The sequence below is a fragment of the Archocentrus centrarchus genome, chromosome 3, assembly GCF_007364275.1.
Source record: "Archocentrus centrarchus isolate MPI-CPG fArcCen1 chromosome 3, fArcCen1, whole genome shotgun sequence".
Classification (NCBI taxonomy): domain Eukaryota; kingdom Metazoa; phylum Chordata; class Actinopteri; order Cichliformes; family Cichlidae; genus Archocentrus; species Archocentrus centrarchus.
The window spans coordinates 27429237-27448300 of record NC_044348.1 but is presented as its reverse complement, the minus strand read 5'-3'; the positions used below and the strand labels follow the sequence as shown (position 1 = coordinate 27448300).

Below are 19064 nucleotides of genomic sequence, written 5' to 3'. Positions count from 1 at the left end.
TTTCACTTTAAATGTAACTTTGTATTACAAAAATGTGACAACATATTTCTTGGTTTGTAAGAGAAAAGCTGTCTGGACCCCTGATGTGCATGGAAACAATATCAAAACCTGTTTGTCTGTTTGTAGTCTTCATGTCACACTGCAAACAGTTTTGACCTGGGAGATTACACTGCTTTTGCAGCCACCTTTGCTAACATGTTGTGGGAACATTCCCAGCTAGCTCAATTATTGTAAATAAATTCCACCTATTTTCCAACCTATATTCATACCAAATATCATTCTAATTATCTGAATAATAATCTCATATACAGCGTGCTATCTAAGCTGCTTTCTGGTACATGTGCAAACCAGCCCACTTCCTCCTCCAGAAACTCCTTTTCATCTGTTAACTAACCAGTGTCACATCTGTTGTTGATACCTGTTCCATCTCCCTCCCTCAGGCTTTCCATGTTTCTACATACAGTAGAGGGGCAGAGAGGTCAGAAGAGAGAACAGTCATACCTCTACTACTAATTACTGCAGGGGGAATAATATTTTGACTGTAGTGAATCTGATTTAAATGCAGTTATTCTACATAAAAGAAAGCTTTGGGTCCTTCCTTTAACAAAACACAAACAATACCTGTATAATAAAGAAAAAAAGAAACAATTACATTGTGGTCAATTTAATCATTTCAGTTGTTTTATTTGTAATGCTGGTTATCATCAGCATCACAAAAGTCATGAAATTTACTAAAATATAAGAACATAAAATGTAAAAACATGTAAATTACATCCAGCTTAACACTTTGTTGTCAAAATGCTGTATTAATTATATAATATTTTGATATCTGTATATAGTGTTTTGATGTGTGTGTATATGTGTGTATATATACGTGTGTGTATTGACTATATATTTTCTGTATATAGTGCTTATGTATATGTGTATAGTGTTTTTCTATTTTATTTTATTTTATTTTATTTTATTCTATTCTATTTTTAGTTTTCTGTACTGAGCTGCTGTAATGCGCAAATTTCCCCGTCGTGGGATCATTAAAGTTTTATCTTATCTTATCTTATCTTATCTTATCTTATCTTATCTTATCTTATCTACCATTCCTCATTACTCACGTTTCACTTTATATTTACACACTGCAGTGTATAAATATTTAATACAGAAGTAAATGGTTAAAAGCACCAGCAGCACAGCTGCAGCCAGGAACAAAACCACATCTACAGAGTGGTAGGAATACCAGGGCATTCTGTAGGATGTTGCTTTCAGGTGAGCTGCTCCTTTGTGTCTCATGACAAACTCTATCCAGAAGAGGGCGTTATCCAGTGGTGTTATTGGCTTGTCTCTGTGCAGCTTTGAAAGCCTCTGCATGTTCTTCCTGTAGGAGGGCTCATTCATGACTTCCTGTATGGCCTTCAGGAAGTTGTTGTCTTTGTCCACTGTAGATATTGTAAGTATCTTAGCTCCTCCTCTGTCTTTCAGACGAAGCGGGTTGTCATACTGATCAAAAAACACAGGTATACCCACAACTGGGACTCCATGATACAAGGCTTCTTGGACTCCATTTGTTCCTCCATGTGCCACAAAGAGTTTTATTTTAGGATGCCCTAAAAGGTCATTCTGTGGCATCCAGTCCACCAGTAAAGTGTTGTTACCCAGAGTGGCTGGTCTATCACCTTTATACTTCCAGATGACTTTCTGGGGCAACTTAGCAAAAGCTGCAGCGATCTCATTTGCCAGGTCAGCAGGAAGTTCATTCACATATGTCCCCAGAGACATGAGGATGAAGCCGTGCTCTCCAGAACTCTGCACAAAGTCCTCCAAGTGCTGAGGCAGAGGTTTAGCAGGTTTGCACTGGAACCCTCCCATGTAAACAGCATTAGGCATTGTAGGGCGCGGGTAATCAAACACAAAGTCCACTCTCATCAGCCAAATGTCTGCATTGATCAGTAACTCATTAAAGTCGTGACCAGACCCAAGATATTTGTCAGTTATTTTCTGGTATACTAGTCTAACTACGAGGTCACTTTGTATTTGGGTTATTACATGTAAACCCATGTTTTTCACTCTCTGAAAAAAGGTCATCTTGTCTGTATTGCCAGTTCCTGTTATAGGAATATAAGATGTGGGTGAAGGGGCTATGGAGAAATGAGCTTCTGTACCTATTAGCCAGCGAACATTATAAACCACAGGAAGGCTCAAATATTTGGCCAAAATCACTCCACCACACCAACAGGGGTCAGCAATTAGCAGGTCAAACTTGCTGTCTTTCAATTTTCTCATCATCTCAGTGTCATCTAGTATTGTTGTTACCATTTCACCTACAGCTTTGTGAACCTCAACAAATGCGCCTAACATCCCTACACTCATGTAGAGAAACTGTGTGAAGGGTACAGCCCCTCGCTCAAATTCTATAATCTCAGATACGAGTTTGCTAACAAACTTCTGATCCAGGGTGTTTTCCATTGAAACTGTAAAGGCATTATAATAAGACGACTTATCTTTTATGTACCAGCTTTTGCTGGCACGCAGAACAGTGATATTATGTCCTTTGGAGTGCAAAGCCTTCAGTAGAATTTTCATGTTTATCCAGTGGCTGCCGTCAGATGGAAAGACTAAGATGTTGCCTCCTTCACAGGCTTTGGGAATAAGCATGAGCAAAGCAGTGCAGCAATAGAGCAGCTTCATCTGAAATGAAAAATCAAGTTCCTCACATCATTTTACTTTCACTGTCTTCCTAAAATGCCCTGTTATGGATTTAAATAGCATTTCTTTAAAATTAGTTGCAATTTCGCACTAAAAAGTGCTGTACCTCCGAAACGTAATTTTCCCTCATTGCAAATATAGAAAGTCAGTGTTCTGGACTCAAAGTGCATCTTTAAAACAGCACGAACAGCAGCGTATTAATTATTGAGAATGATCAGTCCTTTAAACACACTGACAATTAGACCGCTTGGTATTTATCATTACTTTAATAAAAGCGGCCTATATAGCAAGTGATTCACGGACTATCCGCATTCTCAGCACCGTTTTCCGCTAATCGAGTAACAAAGTAAACTTGTAAATTCCAGGAACACGGAGTCGATATGACGACAGTCACACATTAACCAAGTTTTTCCAGCTTACTGTTGTTTTTTTTCATTCAGGAAAGCACACGGTGTCAAGAGAGCTGCTTTGTACAGCGCCAAACCGAGGAGTGTGTAATCTGGAGGGGAGGAGCTAAAAACCGACTGAAACCCAGGAGCTCCGCGAGTTCCCCGAAAATGAGAAACGCGTCTGTGCACAAAGAGCTGCGGTAATCAGGTTATTCATTGACTGATACAGCACAATAAAATTTACTCTCAATTCTTTATGGAGACATAATGAGTTCAAAGTGCATGCTGAATAATAACCCCCCTTACATTATCACGTAGGGCGTAGGGCGTTGCTTAACCCTTGCTTGGTTTTCCTGTTTTTTTTGGGTCTGGTAGATCCACTGCATTTCTGGGTTTCATATCAGTTCACTCATAAAAAATATATATATATATATATATCAGTGACGTGCGGTGAGGGTCGTGACTGGTGACGTCATCACATCAGATTTACAAACATATAGCTTATTCACCATTTGATTGGCAACAGTTGTTTTGTTTAACATTAACATAGTCTGAAGCAAACCTTTTAGCTCCGGTGTTGGTCTTCCTTTAATTATTATCTTCTGCTTCGATTGAAAGTCCAGTTTAGAAAATTCTTTCAGTTGAGTTATGTAATCTTCCATGTTGAACATAAGGCCAAGCAACAGGAAAAACTAACTGGCCTTGCTAACTGTTTATGGTAGCTTGCCGCCGAGGAGTCGTAGAGTCCCTGGGTTCACCAGCGCCCCCTACCATGAGGCACGAGAACTGCGTGCCTCACCTAGTGTCTCTTCGCAGCAGTTTCATGATCGCTCAACACAAGAATGCATTACACACACATACAGTTGTTAATGAAAAAACAAAAAATAAACTGTGCATTATATACACCAGCTAAAATATGGAAATTTAGTTCATATAGTAAAAGTGCAGTGAGACCGGAAAGTAATCCGGTCTCACTGCATAGCATGCCAGCACAGTTAGTAGTCATTGGCAATGACTATACTGAGCCGCACCACGGATTGCGCAATCCGTGGTGCGGCTCGCCGGGCTGGTGCCTCACCGTTCGTCTCTTAGTATTTGACCGGCAAATGCAAAAATTCAGCGATTTTGAAAAAACTAATCTAAAAATGGTGTAGTTAAATGGAAAAGAACTTTAAAATACAAATCACTGAATGAATATAACCATTTAATTTATTTTTTAATTTTATATTTCCACGATGACAGGTGAGGCCGTGCCTCACCTGCCTCCCCTGACTGCACGTCACTGATATATATATATAAAAATACGTAAGAGATGTATACTTTATCACAGTTCAAAGCAATGTAGACCAGATATATGGTTAATTCTAGACTTATACCTCTGTTAGAGCACATTCATGAATAAAAGCACAATTTGTCAGTTAAATTTCAATTCAGTTCTATTTTATTTATATAGAACCAAATTGGGGTGAAGTGGTACTACAAGGTCTTTAAGAGTAGATGGGGACTGATTATTCAAGACCTTGTATGTGAGAAGAATGATTGGAGCCAATGAATAAAGTTTACATGAGAACGGCGTGTAAAACTATACTTTTTGACAACGGGCTCTAGAGTGGAGCGTTTTTCAAAATGCTCCGGTTTCCGTTTCTGTGTAAACGGACTAAAACACCACTTTTTGCAGACGGGAGCACTCGGACATGTGCACTATGGTTGTGGCTCCTATATCCTAAATCCACACCGCTAACTTGTGGCCTGTTAATAGGAACTGCAGCGTGTAAACAGAGATCGTTTCTGAAACGTTTTCGTCTGCACCTACTTTTTGAAAATGAAAACGGCAAAACGACAGCGCGGCCACTGAAAACACTCGTCCAATGCCAGAGGGCATAAGGGCAGATTTCTAGACATGAAAGCTGCGCCATCCAAAGTGGCATGGATGTGTCCACTCCTAAAAAGGCAGGGTTTTCCTCAGAATGTTTCCCAATTATATATTCAGCCCACATCATTTCTTGGAAACCACAGACAGCCAGCAATTTGGTGACACCTCATTTCTGTACTTTTATGACCCATGGCTCCAGTGGACCTGAACACCACATGTGCTATAAATGTGTAGGGATATTACAGTTTGAAGTTACTGAAAATGTGTTCTTCACAGAAAATGAGCCAAAGACAAGGAATCTGAAGTTGAAATAAATAAAAATTGCATAATTTTAGTTTTGGTAAACATTTAAAATGGGTCCAGCAGACTTGAACAGCACACAATCCTAAACGCATTAGAAGAAGTTAATAAGATCTTCACAATGCTCTTCTGTTTCATGGTAACGAGAATAGAATAGAGTAGAACTGGGGTACTGGCACATGCGTACTATGGTACTATGACTCCTATATCCACACTTGTGGCCTGGCAATGGGAACTACAGCATTTTCAATGTCTTGCGTTTATGTGTAAACAGATGTTGTTTTTGAAACCTTTCCATCTGAACGTGTTACTTTTGGGTCTAAATAACTGGGTCTAAATTCCCAAAACTGAACAATGCAACTTAATATTATATTGATAAAGTTAGAATATGTTACAGAAGTAGCAAATAAGAAACATGCATTTGCATTTTATGTAACTAATATGTTATCTGATCAGAACTGAATGGAAGCTCTCATACTTGTTGCCACAAGCTATGATTTTATAGCAAAAAACTGAGTACAGCATTAGTTCAGGCAGACCAGGAAGTCAAGCTCGACCCAATGAGTCCACTGGGTAAGCTGGTATAAATTCCATCACACAGCAATTGATGACACAGGTAATATCATTCTATTTGACTCATTGGTAAATCTCATAGAGGGTATACACTTTACACTATTTGAGCTGCTTTAGCCAGCCTACAGTTGCTGGCACATGTGTAATGCACATTGCAACCCACTTCCTCCCCAGCCACACCTTTTTATATTATACACTATATGGACAAAAATATGCACCTCAACAATCGATGACCCCACCTGCCTTTTGCATGGTCTGAGTTCATATTATCCATGCTTAATAAGACAGCATGACACAACCAAAAAATGGTTGCGTCAAACAGCAAACATCACCATTATTTTGGATGGGGAGCTTATGGAGGAGTTTTCACGGCTTTTGAAATTTTCTGCTCGGATCTCTGACTCCAAAGACATTAATGTTTTGACACTGGGACTTTCTGCCATGAAAGACATAATCCACAAACATCCTCAACTGCTTCAGTCCTCATTTATTTTGGACATTTACTTCACATACACCCAAATGGAAGGACAGTTAAGCAAAATGAAATCACTGACTCCTAACTCAACTCCACACACTCCTCCATATTTCCCAGTGCCTCAGCACTCAAGCCTTGTTGCAGGAGCTGCCCAGCTCCCAAGCCTCGCCACCACAGCAGTCCCATTTGGCTGCTGCCTCACTTCCACCTGAATCCCCAGCAATAAGAGTGGGGTGGCTTAGTTTTCCCCTGGCCACACCACTCACCTGTCCCGCAGCCAGTTCCTCGTCTGCCTCCCTATCTTGAAAGGGGGGGAAAGTGCACAGTCTTCAGCCCAAAGACTTCATTACATCAGATGAACTGGTCTTCAAGCTGTTGGATTTAGCCTCGTCTGACCCACTTGCAGCCTTGATGCTGCTGTCCAGCCCATTGGAGGCCCAGCTGCCCCTTTTCTCCTGAACCTAACAGAGAAATGAAGTTTTGTGTTTTTGAGTCATTTAGTTTACACAATAATTTAGGTGTTTTCGAGGCTTTAGATGAAATGACAACGTTTGTAGTTACTTCAACAGCCTAGAAGTCTTTGTTTTTTAAGCCTAAGCCAACAGTCCCTCTGTTGGTCTCAGCTTTTGTGTTTCAAGCCTCCTGAGGTGACCTGTCTCCTCCTCTGCCATTGTCAACCTCCAGCCAAACCACTAGAGAGGACCATTGTTGGCCTCTGGCCACAACAACAGAAGATCTTCATCGCATTCACCAGCTTACAACCAAGTATCTTGATGTGTTTCATCACTTCCACCTCTGCCTCCTGCCAAGGTCCATCTCCATTGCTGGCTACCTGGCCAGCTGCAGAACAGCCCCCCCCTGAATTGCTCTGTCTTCGCTGCTGGCAACCTGGCCAGCCTTCTGCACTGCTACATTTCCTGTGCTTTGCCCCAAGTCCAGACCAACCCCCTTTTGGCCCCTTTTGGTCTTTTGGCCCTTATGCATTGTATTTAGTTTACACCCCCTGTCTTGTTCTCACTGATTAGTTTCCCCATGCCTTCTTTTCCTCAGTTGTGTCTTGTCCTTCTGATTAGCCTTCAGTATATTTAAGCCTCAATTTGCCTTAGTTTGTCGTTGCATCATATTGTTTGTTCCCTGTATGTGAGCTTTCTCCCTGATTAGGATTAATAGACATTGTTTTCTGCCACTTACTGCTCTGTTTTTGTCCATTTGGACTTTCTGCTTCACCTAAATGGAGGTTTGTTTTTTGTTTGCTAAGTTAGTCTTCAAGTCTGCAATTTGGAATTATTCACACTAAACATGCCAATAGGAGGATGCAAATCCTGGAATAAGCAGGATTTTCTTTTTTTTTTTTTTTTTAATAAAGCAACACTTTATAACAATAAATTTAGGTAGCTCTCCCAGAGTCATTTCACAGATGACATGAAACATATAGTAGGTTATATTTAACAGCTTGTAATACTGAAAAAACAAGATTGGGCTTAGACACAGATTCTAAGCTTTACAAACTCACTCAAAATTGTCTTTTATTTCAGAATAACATAACTGTGAGTGAGTGAGTGTGTGTGTGTGTGTGTGTGTGTGTGTTTACTGTATGTGTGTGTTTTACAAGACAAAGATTGTAACAATAATACAGTATGCCCAGTAAAACTGAACCGACTTTGGAAATTGAATTTCCAACACAAGTTGGATGATAATTATGTTTCCATTTCAAGTTAAAATATCTGCATCCCAAAATATGCTGTCCCCAGGGAAGCAAACGTATTCACATATCAGAGACAGTGAGGGGAAACTGGTGGCTTAAAATGCAGCATCATGTATGGCAATGGACACCAAATAATGATCTGGAAACTGTTATTTAAATGCAAGGCACAGTCTCAGTGGCAGAGCTTATCATTTGCTGCTGTGGAGAGGCAGTGAGGTAGCTGCATGGAGGGTGCGACTATTCTTGCCTGTTATTAGTGACCACGAGAATGTTAGAGAAAGGGGAGGGATGGATAACGGTGATGGTGCTGGAGGCTGGGGGCGGATTCTCTGAAGGAACAGGAGGAGGAGGGGATGAGCATGCGTTGCCTGTGCACAATTGGAGACAGCAGGGAGAGAAGCAGCATCTGTGGCGAGAGAAAGAACCTGCATGGAATGGAGGAGCGCTAGTGCAGCACTGTTGCTGTTGTCTGGACATTCAGTACCTCCACAACCACTGTTAATCACTGTTAATGGGATAGACTCAGAGCAGGTACGGAAACAGCAGCTGGATGCTCATGTAGGAAATGTAATTAATGCCTAGCAGAGGGTCATCTTAGCAAGGTGAGGTTAGAACACATTCTTGACTTATGCAGATGTTATTATGTATGTTATGTGACTGCAGTTTGTTATTTAGTGTAGACAATGCTTATTTGTTTTGCACAGTCTTTTCCCTGAAATCCTAAATGTGATTTTTATTCAGCTTTAAGAGGAATAACTTGGGATTCGCGATTTACCCAAGGCATGTTTTATTTACCCAATACTGAGATGTACAATGAGGCTACTTTGTTTTAATAACTACTGTTTTTAATATTTTATTTCCCAGCTCTGGGATGCCAAAGGTACCAGCTGCGTGGATCAAGTGCCACCTCTGATATGATGTGGGGAGCAGGAGGGGCAGCCACCTCTCTTACACTGCTGCTGCCATTGCTGTGCTGGTGCTACCTGTGCAACTCACTGCGTAAGTGTTTTAAGAACTGGGGACACCTCATGACAGATTAGCAGGTTGCATACACAAAGATAAGCCTAACTTAAGCAGATATATAGAAACATAGAATATTTAGAAAGTCACAAATCACTCGAGTCCAGTTATAAGCAGTGGTATTACTGTGATGGGTTTCAACATGTTCACATATCCCATTTTGTAGCTGTTTACATTGTTTGATTTCTGTTGTTTGGAAATTGATCATTCAGCTGGACAATCGAAAAATAAGTCAGCTATTCAGCTATGACTATTGGTCAAACACAAAGCACAGCTTTTTACACACACACACACACACACACACACACACACACACACACACAAGTGTGTTTTGCTATCTTTGTGGGGAATTTCCATTGACTTCCATTCATTTCTACAGCCTAAACCTTACCTTTACCCTTTTCCTAACCCTAACCATCACATACCTCACCCTAACCCTAACCTAACCTCAATTCATACCTTAGCCCTAACTCTGACCCCTGACCCAAAAACAGGGTTTCCCCTTGTGGGGACAAGGTTCCAGTCCCCACAAGGAGCAATTGGTCCCCACAACATAGTATATGTCAGGAAAATTGTCCCCACAAGGTATTATAAACATACGCACACACACACACACACACACACACACACACACACATATATATATATATATATATATATATATATATATATATATATATATATATATATATATATATATATATATATATATATATATATATGAAAAATTACACATAGAAATTATATAGATGAAAAGTTCACTATGAGACAAAAGTTTGGTCTCATACTTTAATGTTGTGGGATCAACCATTAACTCAAGTCTTTTGGTAGATATTATTGAATCATAAATGCAGACATGCATTGAAATAGAGGCATAATGTCCATGTTCATGTCATGTCATGTCAGATGAATAAGACAGATGGAAAACATTCCTTTTGGTTATGAATAAAGAATAGCTGAAGTTACTCTTAAAGAATAGAGTTAGTGGTGACATATCGTGTGCCGGTGAGGAACAGTAGAAGAGGAAGGAAAGGAAATATAATATGAATTACACCAGCAGGAGGGAAGAAACTGCTGTCATCCTGACACTGTGCATATGTACTTTATTTGTCCAGTACTTTTTAAAAATTTTATCTCTTGTTACTGATGTTTTACATATTTGCTCGACTGTAGCAGCGTATCATCTCGATAAGTAGACTACTCATCACTGCAATCCTCAACATCTCCCATCATATAGTCCATGTTTATTTCATAACATGCTTTGTTTTTTGAGATGCTTCACACTGCACTGAGCAAACAGAAGCTAGCGTCACCTTGAGTGAAACATTTTTACCCAGTATTCAGGTATAAATTTCCACTGACACTGACAGTGACTGAGCTCCAGGTTTTTCCTCATGGCACATTCTGAATTTTTTATACTTCTTCATTTATGACTGTGGGCATTCCCAATTTACCAATAAATCATCAGTGATGAATGTAGAATCCAGAAGATTCTCCAGCTTGTTTTTCAGCCAAGCAGGACGCTGGTGACAGTGCAGAAGAAGCTCAAAGGGATGATGAATTTGCTGATCACACAGTCATTGATTGAGGGTGTTTGAAGCCTCGTCTTTATTGATCCACACACACTGAGAGTGACACCATATATTTGTGGTCAGTCCTGTGGTAGATTTTCAAGCCATATTCACTATCCATAAATTGAGTTTATTACCACGTAGGTGAAAAATCAGTATTTGCTTCTCTGAACTGGAGATACAGCAAAGCAATGCGGCAGTTGTAAAACATTTGAACCCATTCAGCTCATTTCAATTCAGTTTTATTTATAAAGCACCTAATCATTAAAACAGTTGCCTCAGGGTGCTGTATACTGTAAGGTAAAGACCCTACAAGCAAGCACTTGGCGACAATGAGATGGAAAAACTCCCTTTTAACAGGAAGAAACCTCCAGCAAAACCAGGTTCAGGGAGGGACAGCCATCTCCTGCAACCAGTTAGGGGTGAGGGGAGGGAGACAGGACAAGAGACACCAATCATATGGTGTGACTGCATTAATGTCATGACCATATTCAATGCCACCTAGTCTCTAAGTGCTTTGATTATAAATAAATCTAGTTTATATAGAGGACAAAGAAAGCTTAAATGAATTTGGTGATCAAACACCCAGTGTGTCTTTGCACCCTGTAGATCTTCTGGGTTTTTTTGCGCATCAGCCCAAAAAAACTTTGCTTAAAATTTAGCATCAACACCAATTCCATGATGCATCACCACCAATCCAAGTTCAAGTCATGTTTTAACTTTTGTCATGTTTACGTTTTGTTACATATGCAATAAATATGCCAAGATACATTAGTAAGCAGTGATTTTTAATGAACAGGATTGTCCTTCAAACGAGAAAGCCTGCATTATTTACAATCACCACTGCATATGAGTCACAGTGCGACATATCAGATTCTTACAGTGGCGACGAAACAGCATATCATTTGTCATAATGGACCAAACTGCTGCACTGCTTTCTCTGATTACATTTTAATATTGCATAGATACAAGTCATTAGTAAACCTGTATGAAGCACATTCTAACTGCAATGTGTTATTTCGATATCTGTTTGAGTCTAAACTCTGCAACAATTAACTGATGGTGTATTACAGCCAGTGGACTATTAATTTGAAAGAAAAAAAATGTTGTTGAAATTCTGAATTATGCTCTAGCTGACCTCCATGCATCCAAACATTCCAGCGAAACACTAAAAATGCACCACTCATGCCTGCTACATTTAAAAATACCTTTCTTTGTGATGAAAGATGTTTGTCCACTATTTGGAGAGGTGTCAAATTAGTAGAAAGGTCAGAAAGGTGAATGCAGTGCTGTTTCAAAACATTACCAGAAATAGAGCATGGAATGGCTTAGTTTTTAACCATGGAGTCCGAGACTGCTTGATAAATCAAAGGTAATGCTATATTTCCTGAACTACCTTAAAATAAACCTATACATTTTTAAAAAATTGTGTCATTTCACATCTCTTAGGGATTCCAAAACTCTCCTCCTACGCAAAAGCAGAAGACAAACTATTCAAATATCTCTTTGAAAACTACCAGAAATGGGTTCGTCCTGTGGAGTACCTAAACCAGACAATCCGTGTGAAGTTTGGGCTAGCTATCTCCCAGCTAGTTGATGTGGTGAGTATAAAGCAGCACCAATCATGACTGTGATAGTGTCTATGAATGTGTTACCAAGGAATCATACCATATATAAAGGGCATAAAGTAGTTTGTTCAAAGGCTAAATGCTATTTAAATCACTGCTCTGTAAAAAAACGCTTCACAGATGTATCACATAAAATAAAGTTTGAACTTTTTTGTTCATATGTCTTGTTTTGCCATTCCAGGATGAGAAAAACCAACTAATGACAACTAATGTTTGGATGAAACAGGCAAGTACACTTGTATAGCTACATGTAGAAAATGATGTAGCATTGCATTTCACCATCAGTATTTCTATAGCATCTTTCTAAGCCAAAGTTACAAGATGCTTCACAGAATTTACAAAAAGTAGAGCCTTTAAAATATTACAAAATTCATAAAATGAGAGAAAAGAGGAAATGAAAACAAAACAGATGAATCAAAGAGGACCAATGAAATATCAGATTATAAAACACTGTACAAAAGCCAGTTGGTACAGTATTTTTTTTTAATGGGAGCTGACTGAGCTTATTTCATTGTAAGAGGATGCTTATTCCACAGTGCTTGAACTAAAACAGTAAAAGCATGTTCACCTCTTTGTTTTTAGGCGTGAATGTGGAAGCTGTAATAGCAATTGATTCTCCAATCTGAGAGATCTGTTTGGTTAATAAGGAGTTAAGTATTCTGAGATATAACGAGGAGCCCTACCATGTCATGATTTGAAATTAACTGATAAAATCTTAAATTGGATTCTGCAGGAAATGGGGAGCCAGTGTTGCTCTGCAAGGAATGTAATATGTTCCCTGCATGGAGTGTTTGTGAGTAGCCTTACTGCTTTGTTCTGTACTAACTGTAGATGGGGAAACTGTTGCATTGTTTAAGCATGTATACAATGAGTTGCAATAATCTAATCAGGAAGAAATGAGGGTGTGGAAAGTTGTTTAGTTACATGGTGCTCAAAAAATGTAAAGGAACACTTTGAAAACACATCAGATTTCAATGGGAAAAAAAATCAAGCTGGATGTCTATACTGATATGAACTGGGTAATGTGTTAGAGACGAAAGGATGTCACATTGTTTGATGAAAATGAAAATTATCAACCTACAGAGAGCTAAATTCAAAGGCACCCCGAAAATCAAAGTTAAAAAAAAAAAAAAAAAAAGGCTAGTCCATTTTGCCGAAATTTCATTGCTGCAACTCGCAGTGGTGCTCAGTGGTTTGTATGACACCCACATGGTTGTGTGCATGCCTGATGTCTGGGCATGCTCCTAATGAGACAAGTGTCCTGGGGGATCTCCTCCCAGATCTGGATAAGGGTATTGTTGAACTCCTGGACAGTCTGAGGTACAACCTGGGGTGTCGGATGGACCAAAACATAATGTCTCAGAGGTGTTCTATTGGATTTAGGTCAGGCAAGTGTGATGGCCAGTAAATGGTATCAGGTCCTTTATCCTCCAGGACTGGCCTGCTTACTCTCACCACATGAGGCCAGGCATTGTTGTGCACTGGGAGCAACCCAGGACTCACTGCACCAGTATAATAGGGGAGTTACCTGTGCAACCTCTGTCCAGTCCAGGTATTGCCTTGTGCTACCAGTAGTGACACTGACCCTAGCCAAATGCAAAACTAGTTAAAAAAAAAAAATGTCAGTAAAGAGGGAGAGTGAAAAGATGTCAGTGGCCTCCACCTATAAAACCATTAAAAAAATTTTTTTTTAATTTGGGGGGGGGGGGGGGGGGGGGGGGGGGGGCTTCCTCATGCACCTGTTGTTAATTTCATTAATACCAAAGCAGCTGAAACTGATTAACAACCCCCTCTGCTATTTAACTGCCCAGATCAATATCCCAGAGGTTTAACTGGCTTGATGCTATACTCTGATTAAAAAGTGTTCCTTTAATGTTTTTTGAGCAGTATATCATTGGGGAGTATCAGTCTGAGCTTGGCAATATTTCTAATCTGTACAAAGCAAGACTGGACTAGATTTTTGATATGGTGGTTGAAAATGAAGTGTTGATTAAAAATTATGCCCAGGTTTCCCACAGATTGCTTTGTGCCAGTTATAAGCTGTGCGTTTTAGCCTTTATTATGACAGAACAGCAGGGAGTGGACAGGAAAGCTGGGGGAGAGAGTAGGGTAAATGCATGTGGTAAATGGCTCAAAACAGATTTTGAACCTTGGCCTCTGCAATAGCCTTAAGGTGTATGGGCCTCCAGTTCAACCCCACAAGCAATAATAGCACCCCATAAACCTGATTTCTTAAGGAGGGTTTGGATACATGCTTGCTTATGATAGTTTGGTACACAGACAGATAAAACTGTCTAATGTATAACCACAATGAGCTACAAGGGCTATGTCTTTGAAAACCTGTCTAATTTAGATGTTATATGTGAAACAGTGTCATTTTTACCCTTTGGAGTAATGGGGATGGCTCTAACATGGTAAATATTGGGGCATAAAAAATAACCAGTAGGACTACAGTACATCATGCCTTAATGTTTTTGTCTTTTTGGTAAAATATTGTGGAACTTCTCACAGTCTTCACCAGTGGTGGTGACAGAGTTTACTCTGAGACTATTTATAGTGTTAGTATGTTTCATTATGGTAACCATATTTGAAACATAAGCACGTCTCACAGGCTTTATCAAGTTGGTCAGCGAAAACAACAACTCTCTAATATGGAGCCAATGAAGCATAGACTATTTTTATTGAAGTTCAGCCCTCCTACATTCTCTTTTTTATGCTTTAAAGGACTGCGTTGCCAAGCTGTTGTAGGTAGTATTTGGTGCAGAAATTATTGATGATATTATTGAGATTGCCGCAGCGACTATAGAATCCAACTCTGCTAAATGTCAGCAAAATCTGTAGTTGAGTTGCTATTCAAATTTGTATGGACACTACTTACTGGGAGAAACTCAGAGAAGTCCAGGTGCATTTTATATCCAGTGAAAATATAATAAATAAAATAAAATCCATCAAAGCGAGGGAGTTAATGTCTAAACCCAGTGTAAAAACAAACAAAGAAACAAAAAAACAAACAAGTGTTTTCCCAGTTATGTGTAAGGGGTGATATGTGTTGTGTTATTTTAAAAGATTCAATTGCACTTAAAATTCAGATGTAAAATGATAAGGTAATCTCTGACTTACATGGCAGTTTAAATATTGTCTAGTGGTTTTCACTGTGTTCTAATTTTTTGAGTCCCTTGCACCTGCCTCCACAAGCCATTTCCTCTCCGCTCTGTTCTTGTTACTTTTTTGTGGTCTTGGGTGTCCTGTCTGCCACATATCTTATGATTTATCCCCATAGACCAGGTCCTGCCATTCAGGTCAGTTGTTCTGTTTCACAGTAATGGATTACATTATGTAAAAAGGAAAGTGAAAGGGCAATGGCCTCTTCATTGATAACTATTGCTCATACAGTAGATGGTATTGGTTTACCATACTCAGCTACATACTTAATTAATATAATTTATGCCTCTTCTTCCTGATGGTACCTTTCAGCTGGGATTGCCATATCTGTCACAATTCACCTCTTCTGTTCACTGTGAACCACCACATCTGGTCTGCTTGCTAGCTGAAATCCCAAAGGATCTTTGTACTGTTGTTCTCAAGTACTTTCAGGGGTGTGTCCTATTGGGACTTGGAGTCTTCTAACCAATACTTGGTGCGGCAAAAACTATCTTTCTTTATCTGCCAGTGATACACCCATTGAGGGGAAAGGCCTAGCTTAGTATTTTGTCATCATTCACGTCACCTTCTGTCTTGTCCTGACTGTGGCACACTTAGCAGTGTATTCATGGATGTTCCTTGTTATATCCCTGATATGCCTTTCTATGCCATTTGCTGTAGATTTACAAGGTGCTGCCCTTTGGTTGGAACTTACCATACTATTCTAGCTGGCTAACTGATAATTGGCAAGGACTGATGGCTTGGATCGTATTTCTATCACTAAACTATCTCCTCAGTACCTTTTACCAGCCAAATACACCCTTACCTAAATAAAGTATTTGTTGTGCTGTCGTGTATCTCCATCATGGATGGCCTGAGGGAAAGCCAAGTGCTTGTAACTGTCCATTTTTCTACTATCCAGGCTTCTAGTTACAATCCTTATCACTTCCCCTGTCTTTGCCACCTTTACCAAATTTGTTCAGTCCCAATGACAAGTCAATGTCCTCGCTGTAGATCCTGTCGAATCAAGTTGATGCCTCCTAACTAGCTTTTCCTTGTTTCCAGGCTCTGTGCTAAGCTAAGTTAGCCAGCTGCTAGCTTAGGTGTAGCCATGACATTATTACAAAACTGACTCAAGAAAGGATATGAATTGCAAATATGCACTACTACTGCTACTACTACTACTACTACTAATAATAATAATTATTATAATAATTATACCACATCTTTCAAAAACAACAGTTAACTTCTTCACACAACGTCCTTTAACACCTCATTGGTAGATTATTTGTGGTTTTCATTATTAAAGTCACTATTTTCCCTTATGTAGGAGTGGACTGACATGAAACTCAGGTGGAATCCTGATGAATACCTGGGCATCACATCTATCCGAGTTCCCTCAGACAGGATCTGGCTGCCTGATGTTGTGCTGTATGATAAGTATGTCACTGTACGGTATATAAATAAGTTATTAAAAGATACAATGGAATACCTTTTTTCTTTTCTTTTCTTTTCTTTTCTTTTCTTTTCTTTTCTTTTCTTTTCTTTTCTTTTCTTTTCTTTTCTGTTTTTTACATTTTCCGGTTGTTCCAAATGCTTATCATGCAGTATAAAGAAAAAAAGTTGGGAGAACCACAAATGAAAATGAGCAAGTAAAGGAACATGCTCTGCATGCTGTAGAAGTTCTAACATTTACCATTAAAGAAGCTGTTAGCTAACAATTTGGCATATGTTTCTAAATAGTTCAGATGGACGTTTTGAGGGCACTGTCACCAAGGCTGTTGTGAAGTACAATGGAACAATAACGTGGACACCCCCAGCCAACTACAAGTCAGCCTGTACCATTGATGTCACCTTCTTCCCTTTTGACCTCCAGAACTGTTCGATGAAGTTTGGCTCCTGGACCTATGATGGCTCCCAGGTGAATCTCTGCTCTATAGCAGCATGCACAGTACATTAACACTGTAATAAAGAGTGAATAATGAGATTCCCCTCTGGATTCAACAGGTGGACATAATTCTTGAGGAATTCCATGTGGACAAGCAGGACTATTTTGATAATGGTGAATGGGAGATAGTGAAGGCCACAGGCAGCCGTGGTCTGAGAGCTGATGGCAGCTCTTCCTATCCCACCATTACCTACTTCTTTATTATCCGCAGGTTGCCTCTTTTCTACACCCTCTTTCTCATTATTCCTTGCATTGGCCTGTCCTTTCTCACTATCCTTGTTTTCTATCTGCCTTCAAATGGTGGTGAGAAGATCTCTCTCTGCACCTCAGTGCTGGTGTCACTCACTGTCTTCCTCCTGGTCATTGAGGAGATCATTCCCTCCTCTTCAAAGGCAATCCCGCTCATTGGGGAGTATCTGGTCTTTACCATGATTTTTGTCACACTTTCCATCATTATTACTGTCTTTGCCATCAACATCCACCACCGCTCTTCCTCTACACATCACGGCATGGCACCATGGGTGAGAAGAATTTTCCTGCATCGACTTCCTAAGCTGCTATGCATGCGCAGTCACGTGGACCGTTATGCCACAGCTGGAGTGGCCAGATCTAGAGAATCAGGGGGACTGGATGGGATAAAGGACTCAACACCTGAGCTCACTCAACTTCTCTACACACGACACAACCTAGAAGCTGCTTTGGAGTCTATTCGCTACATTACCATGCACGTGGTTAAAGAAAATCAGGTCAGAGAGGTGAGTTTTGAGGGTTTTTTTTTTTTCTTTTGTGAAACAAAATTATAACAAAGACCATAAACTTTACAAAATGGGAAGAAACTATGGATTGATTACCCTCATTTGGCCCATATATGACTCTGTCCATAACTATTAAGAATATAGAGAATGGCATGTGCTTCTTCTTTGTTACAGGTTGTTCAAGATTGGAAGTTTGTAGCCCAGGTTCTGGATCGAATGTTTTTGTGGGCCTTCCTCTTGGTGTCAGTCCTTGGTTCTGCTCTCCTCTTCATCCCAGTTATTTACAAATGGGCCAACATCATTGTCCCTGACCATGCTGGGAGTACCCTCTAATAATCACAGTTAACCTAACCACAAATGGAAGCAAAGGACATACACAGCTACTTAAAGTCATATTTGAGATATGATTGTAGCCCTCATCGGGGTTATTCTGTGTGCTACAGGTGTGCCAGAGCTGCACAGGTGCAGCTTTGGGTGTCTTGCTTGCAGAGTGGAGAGAAACAGGCTGTGACTCAAATCTGTAATATGTACTCTTCCTATGCAGGCTTTCAGTATATTGCATTGAGACTGGAAACATGAATAAAAGTATACTCAAAGTAGGCATTTATACTAAATACTGTCAAATTGTGAGTGTGTTTGTGATAAATAATAATATTCAACAAAGCACAAATGAAACAGAAGAGCCCTTAGTAATAAAATGTGGCACTGGTGGAGCAAGGAAATTTCCGGAAATCTTTTGGGAAACAGTATATGACGATTGGTATGTCGCAGAGTACATAGAATTACTATGTATGGTGTATTTGGTTTTAATCTAAATTCTGCATTTGAGATTAAAGATTACCTAAAGAAGAATATCTGCATTTTTGTCCACATTTCACATATAAATAAACAACAATACGATCCACTCATTTGGCCTTGCGTGCTTACTGGCATCACCAAGAGGATTTATCATTGGTTCTGGAGAAGGCACAATACAATATGGCAAGAAC

At 39.7% G+C, this 19064-nt stretch overlaps 1 protein-coding gene and 1 pseudogene across 1 annotated transcript; one reads left to right on the top strand and one right to left on the bottom strand.

Annotated features, from left to right (window-relative positions):
- Positions 1 to 1002: 1002 nt before the first annotated feature.
- Positions 1003 to 3188, bottom strand: LOC115772346 (UDP-glucuronosyltransferase 2C1 pseudogene; annotated as a pseudogene).
- Positions 3189 to 8403: 5215 nt separating this feature from the next.
- chrna5 (cholinergic receptor, nicotinic, alpha 5) lies at positions 8404 to 18856 on the top strand. Its single transcript, XM_030718552.1, has 8 exons — positions 8404 to 8543; positions 8877 to 9011; positions 12053 to 12204; positions 12413 to 12457; positions 16703 to 16812; positions 17116 to 17293; positions 17380 to 18075; positions 18250 to 18856. Exons 2-8 carry the CDS (start codon positions 8927 to 8929, stop codon positions 18406 to 18408), a joined length of 1425 nt encoding a protein of 474 aa, XP_030574412.1. The 5' UTR covers positions 8404 to 8543; positions 8877 to 8926; the 3' UTR covers positions 18409 to 18856.
- Positions 18857 to 19064: the final 208 nt, after the last annotated feature.